General features: G+C 28.2%; 2 protein-coding genes across 2 annotated transcripts in view; both read right to left on the minus strand.

Moving 5' to 3' along the window:
* Window positions 1-1,829, minus strand: part of LOC108749325 (LIM domain-containing protein A-like) — a 7,193-nt gene extending 5,364 nt beyond the window's left edge. Inside the window, exons 1-2 of the mRNA XM_018487934.1 lie at window positions 1,776-1,829; window positions 176-569 (exon numbers count right to left, since the gene is read on the minus strand). Of these exons, the coding sequence (XP_018343436.1) occupies window positions 176-569; window positions 1,776-1,829 (448 nt within the window). The remainder of the gene's footprint in view (window positions 1-175; window positions 570-1,775) is intronic.
* Window positions 1,830-7,037: 5,208 nt separating this feature from the next.
* Window positions 7,038-8,797, minus strand: part of LOC108749369 (high mobility group nucleosome-binding domain-containing protein 5-like) — a 4,113-nt gene continuing 2,353 nt past the window's right edge. Inside the window, exons 3-5 of the mRNA XM_018488000.1 lie at window positions 8,083-8,316; window positions 7,362-7,505; window positions 7,038-7,205 (exon numbers count right to left, since the gene is read on the minus strand). Coding sequence (XP_018343502.1) covers window positions 7,038-7,205; window positions 7,362-7,505; window positions 8,083-8,316 — 546 coding nt within the window. The remainder of the gene's footprint in view (window positions 7,206-7,361; window positions 7,506-8,082; window positions 8,317-8,797) is intronic.

An 8,797-nucleotide genomic window follows, 5' to 3' on the forward strand; every position in this document is an offset into this window, starting at 1 on the left:
CTTGTAAATTTTTATCCATTGAAGATGGTTTAATGTGAATCGAAATTGTTTGGGAGTTTTTAAGTTTATTAATAAATAAAGAGTTTAACACTAAATTTAACAATAAATTAAAAGTATTATATATTTTATACTTATAGCCAAGACTGTCGAAGAAAAGTAATTTTGTTTCATTTACCGTGAGTATCGTTCGAGCCATCGATGATTTTCCTCTTAGTTTTTCTCGTTGTGAGTCTCTGCGGTTCATACTTCGCGATCACATGACTCATTATTTCCAGCTCATCTTCTTCATTCGCGTTAATGACCGCAGCACGCGATTGTGCCGCATCTTGATCGTCCTGATCTGATGATGTCTGCTTCGAATGTCCACTCTCTTGTATCTCACGTTTAGACAAAAGCGAGAATACCTCATCGTCGAGCTTCGATGCATCTTTTGCTACTGCATTCGCAATTACACGAGTGTTATTTCCACTTCCGGTAATGATTACTTCCTCCAAAATAATTTCACGATCACTTGTGGTATTTGAAATTTTCATGTGGTTGCGTTCTGCGTCACCAACTTGTAATGTTAACTGCACATAGATCGATATTGATTATGCAATCTTTATTGTAAATATGTATAATAAATTAAACGCTAATATTATTTAATAAATTAAATTAGATATAAGTTTGTAAAAAGTATAGATAATTTGTAAGATAATTCTCTAGTTTTGTAATAAAAATTAGTAGTAAAACAGAAAAGTCTTTGTAACCTAATAGAGATCAATAAAATTTATATCTATGTAAATCAAAGATATCCTGTAAGCATTACTTCATGAATTATAAAACGTCAATAAAATTTAAATGTGTTTGAAAAACAATTATTTTATTTTTTCTTCAATTATCGTATACTTACACTCGCGTTAAGAGCAATTATTACTCATAAACATGATAAAATTAATTAGTATTAAATATGTCATACATTAATTAGATTAATGTCAGTTTAGAGAAGACCTCTGTATATATTTCACAATATTCGGCACCATATATCACTTTATCGCTGCTCCTATTCTAATTAAAAGTTGACGTAAACACATGCCGCCAATCTTTGCCGCTGACAGCTCTTGCGTTTGCTCATTTAGTGTGAATTATTTATTTTGCCATTTGTCGCGTGTACATTATCATTGCAAAACACTACATGCTATGAGAAAAATTAATCAAATGCATATTGGATAGTTCGGATAATTATTTTTATTTCCTTTGTTTGTGTATTTATCGCTAAGATGACCTTTTGTTAGTCAAACAAATTTTTTTTTATTGTGAAATCTCTGGTAGACAAATTTAAATTTATTTCAAAAAAACTAAGATACGACTTCTGTGATAATAAAAATTCGCTCTTAAAGCTTTCTTATTGAGAGAAAAATTTTTAATATAACTATAATTAAATATACATATAATTATGATTATTACTGCTATAATGTTAGTAATAATAACTATTATATTTGTTATTCTATCATATTTTAAATAATATATATTACATATATATTATTTAAAATATATATTGTATATATATAATTGGCACCAAAATAACATTAGCATTATAATCATAATTATAGTAATATATATAATTATAGTCACAAATACACCAAAAGCTTTTTTCACAGTACACAAATAACAACATTTTTAAATTTTTTTCTACAAGAATAATACAAAAATCTGCATTGAAACTCGAAGACACAGAATCTGATGGAAGATGCAAGATTTTTATGATCGACGAAGGATTGAAATTAAAATATTACCAAATAAATTAGCAATAGTAGCATCATGACTACCAGCTTCCGGAAGGTTTTCATTATTCGAATCCGCGACAAAGACTGAACCACGTTCCTGATGCGGCCAGACAATTATATCGAACCGTTTCCTCTATCAGAAAACCATTCGCGAATGATATGACAGTTTCACAGCGATTAGGCACCTCAAAGTGTCGAAGGAACCGCTGACAATCAGTCCTGCATCGATCGCTCCTTCGATTCGGCTTCCTCCTTTCTCTGCTGATTGCACAAGATCGTCGCTCGGCCGAAGCCGATATCTGAAAGCACATCCCGATCTCTTATTATTTAGTCTATTATTAATGGACATTGTGCAACATGCTATGTTTTTACGCGTCAAGTATCGTAACATGGAGGAAATGATATTTCCATACGGAAAGAAGTTTTGCTAAGGTATATAAAAATTTAACTACACACAGATCTGAAAATAATTTTACTATTAAAATAATTTAATAAAATTATTAAGAAAATTCAAGCATGAACAATTTAAAAAGTTTTGACATTATAGAAGCTATGTATTTCGCGGGTTATCTATATTCTTAAAATGCCAGTTAGTAAGTAAATTTTGTACATTCTAACAAACAATTAAGCATCCTAATAATTATTTTCGTATTCCAATAAAATCATTTTTATGTAGCTAGATTTTTAGAAATTTTAGCAAAATTATTCTTTTCGTATAAGGTATGCCACATTACGATTTACAATTTCTTTCATGCCATTTTTACTGGTAGTTGCAACACATTAGCATTTATACGCAATATACTGCGCCTGCGTTACTCGATTTAGCATAACGTTGCATGACTGTTACGAAATCCGGCTGTCGAAAGTGAATTTGTAATATTGTTCAATCGAAATTAAACAAAATCGCCGCTGACAAGTCCATTGATCGCTACGCAGATAAATTTTGCATTTCTACGTAGAAATCACATTGTTGGATTTTCATAATCCACTGTCGGATTAATATCGCACATTTGCATATCGGATATCATGACAATAATGTACGTCGCGTAAAGTCGCACACGATCTCCTGCGGTTTCTGGTATCACGTAGATTATTATTTCAAAGGATACTGTACGAACAGAGCAAATTGCGTTAGACGCAACAGAATTTGATTGCAAATAAAATAAACCGCAAATCATTATTTTAATTCTACGTCGAAGAACACAATTAACAGTTAATTTTTCTTTTATTCTCTTTTACAAATCGAAAAACATTGCTTCCGTTCCTGTTATATTCTCTCATAAAAAAAGAGTCACAATAAAATCATGGTGACGTGCAAATGTCAGCTTTATCACAGATGTGATATCGGCATATCGCTATAATATTATTATAAAGCTGTAATGAAAATTACATCTTAAAGTAACATTGCTTTGATATACACAGATTAAAACATCGATGTTACTGTAATCTCTTGATTATTTCACAACGACATCATAATTTGTGACTATTATGATTAAAATGTGACTTTCGCTGCTATGATTTTATTATGTGTTCATATATGCTTTTCCCTTTGTTATTTATATTTTATTTTTTATTTTTTTTCATTTAAAAAATGTTAACATATATTATATTTTTCTAAGGCAATTTTAATAATGTTCTTCTAAAAAGCAGTTAAGACAATAATATTGTAATATTTCAGATATAATGAATGCAGTTTATTCGATTAGGTAAAATTTAGATTGATTATGTCAGCCGAAGTGAAAAGAAGTTTCTTGGAGTGACTTTTCACGCGATCAAATTTCTGCGCGCATTCAAGCCTAAATTGAATAACTGTAGTTGCTTGCATACCGCGTCAATGTTCGGTAACTCCTGCGTCTTAATTAAAAGACGTAATTGAAGAGAATTTATTATGCAAGTAATCGTTGTCATGGTAAAAACATTTCGAAACTTCGACGAATTCGATTTGAAAAGGCACCTGCAATGGGATTTTGAAATGTTAGAAGAGAGTTTATTCGTTAATTAAACGATTAAACGATATTAAATAATTAATACAATATTTATATTACATAATGTTATATAATTGTATACTACATTGTATATTACATTTTTTATGTTATATAATATTTAAATTTGTTATAATAAATGTAATATTTGGTTTATAAATAAAAGATACAATTGCTAATTAACGTAACTTTTTATTCATTTACTCAGAATTTTCATACGTAATGTACTATGATATTTATAATCTATATACAGATTCCTTAATTATTTGATCTTCTCCTGAGAAAAATAACAATCAGTTATCTTTTTAAAAACATTTAAGAAATTGGAAATGAATGTCAAGAAGTCTATCAAGAAAATAAATTACAGTTAAATATTGTAGAAACTTTATATTTTTAATTTGATACGTGTGTATATGTGTATGTCTTATTCACTTTCAAATAATATGAAATATATGTACGTTTTAATAACGTTTTCTAGGCTTTTACGGGTATTATCTTCAGAGATACTAAAAGGTTCACGGGTTATCGGCGTGTTTTTATCTATGGCTAATGCCGACATTTTGTGGACGTTTTATCGCTCATATTTTCATGACTTTGTTAAAATAAATGTCAAACATTAATAAAATATATATTTCAAAGATACCAAAAGGTTTGAACTTCTGCTGACATGATATTGGTATGATCAGTATCAGTGTACTTCTCGCCCTGATGAAGTGAACGGTACGGTTCAAACCTTCTAGTATCTTTTTTGTTAATATTTAACATATATTTAACAAATTTATGAAAATATGAGCGATAAAAGATCTATAATGTTAAAAATTAAGAACTTGTGAAGAAATAATTATTTTTATCAATCAGTATCAAAGAAACATCAATTTTCTTAGCGAAAGAATCTACAAATTTATGACTCTCTCTTTTGGACAAAAGATAATCTATAATTTTAAATACTAGATACCATATAAAATACGCATCGATGAATACGACTATGGAATCAGTTTTTTCTTCTCGCCGACTTGGAAACGAAATTCATGAACTTTGTTAGGCGCATGAAGAATTTTGACAGTTTTTTAACTATGAGTTCTACGTAGGCAAATAGACATCTTTAACAATCTGTCAATGCAATCCCCATAGACCTATCGTCCCAGCGATATTTGCTTTCTGACCTTGATATTATACGCAGCGATCTTTTTTATTCTTGTGTGAAATTTAACGTGCGACTTCGTAAAAATCAAACAGGGAAGACTCGAAAAGACGGAAACATTGTATGAAATGGCTCCCTTATTTTTTCAGTCTCATACAAATTGAAGACTCCTCAAAAATTCCTTGGCGATAATAATAGAAATAGCAAACATAATAGATTTGTTTCTCTTTTTTATATATATAATATAATATTATTAATTATAATATTATTAATATACAACATATAATATATATATGTATATATATAATCATTTTCTTTCCTTCTTTGTGCAAGGTTTGTGCGTATCTTAATTTCATTTTATTTCTTCAGCTGTAAACATATATATATGTCCAACTGAAAACTTTACAGTTTTAATAACAAGTAAATTAATTTTACTTGTAATTTTAGGAGTAATGTAAATATATTATATGTTGCGATAATAACATAAATAGATAATTAACTTGAGGTATCATTCTAACCTTTTTTATGTTATGTTATTACTTCAATTTTATAATTTAAATTATAAATTTTTATTTGTACACATTTTAATTATTATCTATGGTTCTATTATTAAAGAATAACTTTGCTAAAATATCTGAAAATTTTTTTAGCTGGAAACAAAGCTGAAAATAATTTGTTATACCATCAAAATAATTATGAAAATAACAAAAAAATCTTTAAGCTGATTAAACGTCTACATTATTTCACACGTTCTACATAATCATTTTGTACTTTTTAATACAACAAAATTATTTTCAGATCTATATCTAAATTTTTAGATACTTTTGTTAAATTGTTCTTTCTGTGTGTGTTCGTTCATCATATAATGATAATCGCGAACTTGAGAAACAATTGCTTGCATCTAAATAAATTTGCATTAAAATCAAGCTAATTACTGTGCATAACATTGGCAGATCAATTGTGTGTACATACAATAATCGATTATCAGAAATTTGATAATAAATTCACCAGAAAATAGAGCCATCGGGCACAATTATGTTTCGATCAATCTTCTCGGTAATATAGTTACATTACATACTACACGGGATTATATAGTACACGTTCCAATTATTAATTATATGTCAATACATCGCAAAATACATTAATTACAGAAACACTAGATAACAGAAATAAAGATAATATGACACAATAACACACGAATACATACTATAAAGATCGAAAACGATTTATATTTTCACTAGATAATATAAAAAGTGATCCTTTTAGCCTTTTATCCTTTTGTAGCTCTCAAATTTTAAATCAAGTTTATCTTAAATGATGGGATATGATAGAATATTAATCTCAAAAAAATTTAATTGCAATTACCTAAATATGATTGCAATTAAAAATAAAATCAAGCTATCATAATTATAAAAGTGTGCTAAAATAAGATAAATGTAAGAATTTTAACTTTGTTGAAGAAGACAAAGACTCGCAATTACTTTACCATACATCTGCATTAAAATGTACGAGTTGTTTAATCGCACAATACAACGTGCATTGAAGCGCGACCAGTTTTATGCTAAGATTTTCACTTTTCCTATCGATCGGAGTTGATAAAAAAAGTGACAATACGACGCAATGTTCGAGAAATTATACTCTATAAGATAGAGAGATGACTATATATTTATTATATTATATATATTTTTATTGTATTTATATTTAAATATATATTATACATATAATATTAAATAAAACTTATACATTATATAATTGTAAAAATCTAGCAACAAATTTGTATGTCACTTGTTTGACGACAAGAACAAGATTGTTGCTGTCATCATAAGTCTTCTTAATCCTACATTATTACATACATAGGTTTTTTAACGTAATTATTCGCGTGGAATATTTCTGACAATCCAATATCACAATTTTCATTATTTTTATGTTTTACAATTAAATAAAGATAAATAATATTTTATATACTCTTCAGATGAAAATAAATACAAGAAAAAATGTTTGAATTGTATATATAAACCAATGCACATGATACTTGTCACTCAATACTGTTCCAAATATACAACCTCAATCTATCCAAAATTCTCAACAGATCGGACGTAAATAAAACAAATTTGACAATTATGTAAATATAAGATTTGTCGCGTCTCGTCAATGATGATTTGATTTCGACCATTTATGTCCTGATGCATGTCCGTCTTTATGGCCATGTTTCTCATCATGTTGATGATGACTATCGTGTCCCTCTGCCGATTTATGACCTTTTTTCTCGTGATGATGATGACCTCCCTCGTGTTTTTTATGTCCACCATGATGACCCTGAAATAAAAACGAAATCGCTATCGGATTAATAACGTAATAGTTGTAAACATTTCAATGATGAAGAAAATAACTTTAATAGAATCATTATTAATATTTAATAAGTATGATAATTACGATTATTTTATAACTACAATAATTTTAATAAATAATGACCTCGTGATGTCCCGATTGCAGATGACCCTTCTTTTCATGTCCACCCTTCTTGCCCTCGTGTTCTTCATGCCACCCACCGTGTTTTTCGCTTCCTCCATCCTCGTGATATTCGTCATAAAAATCGTGCTTCTTCTCATATTCATCCTGGACACAATTTACATGTTAATTTAAAATTTTCACAAATATTAGAATCTTATTTATATTAAAAACGTTTATACTAATAATTGTAATATAATATGTATGTATATATTTTTATTTTTTATTTTACAAAATAACATTATTAAATACATTTATAATAATGTTTATTTCTAATAAATCATTTTAGTAGTATAACTATATAAATTAAAAACTGAAACATTAATTACAATATAATTTTTCAAAATATTACTGAAAGACAATTACTAATCATATTAAAAAAAGAATGCAACCTGTTAACACATACGAGTATAACTTAAAGTATAGAATGTTAAATGCAGACATGGAAGCCCAGATAGTCATGCCGAATAGAAGCTTTGTACAGCTTGATCTTGTAACCTTGAAAAGCTTTAATATTTGTATAAGTATATATACTATCTTGTTTTTAATTATATTAACCACAATTAATATATTTTCCAAATTACAACGGATATTAACAAAACAAATTAATTTGAAATATTTGAAATAAAAGTTACAATACATAATTGTGTTGATCAATGAGATGCGTACATTACATAATTTGTACCTTCTTGAAGATGCTGTGTTCTCCTTTTGTACTATGTCCCTTTTGATGCTTGCCTTCTTCGCCAAATTTCGCTTCCTTTTCACCCTCCTCGCCATGATGCTCCTCACCATAATGACCAGCTTCTTCGTGATTCTTTTTCTCCTCGCCATCTTCCTCGTCATATTCTTGCTTGTGTTTCTCCTTGTCGTGGTGTCCCTTATCGCTTTTCTCAAATTCATGGAAAGCTTTGTAACCCTGTTCCAATCAATAATTATACGTTATTAATAAGTTTAAAAATATTGTACACACACACACACACACACACACACACACACACACACACATTATGCGTATATACAGAATATCGCAGAATGAGCGCCAAATATTTCATGTACTAGTAGAATGGACTAAACTGATAATGAGTCCTCTGCAATTTTCGCAATAGTTAACAAGATATTAATTAATAAAAATCAAATATTAATTTTCAATAATTTTTTACTCAAATACTATCAACTTTATAAAAAAAAGCAAGAGACAAAAATTATTTATTTTCTTCTCATAGAATTTTGAGAATTTTTTCATAATTTTTTATAATAGTATATGCATTTTCTCTTATTGATAAAAATAATTGAGTATAAAATTATTGAAAACCAACATTCGGCAATTTTTAATAATTAATATCTTGTTGTAAAAATTGCAAGATGGTAGAAGACTTTTCGATTCAGTTTAATTCACT

Source organism: Trachymyrmex septentrionalis, unplaced genomic scaffold, assembly GCF_001594115.1.
Source record: "Trachymyrmex septentrionalis isolate Tsep2-gDNA-1 unplaced genomic scaffold, Tsep1.0 scaffold29, whole genome shotgun sequence".
Taxonomy (NCBI): Eukaryota; Metazoa; Arthropoda; class Insecta; order Hymenoptera; family Formicidae; genus Trachymyrmex; species Trachymyrmex septentrionalis.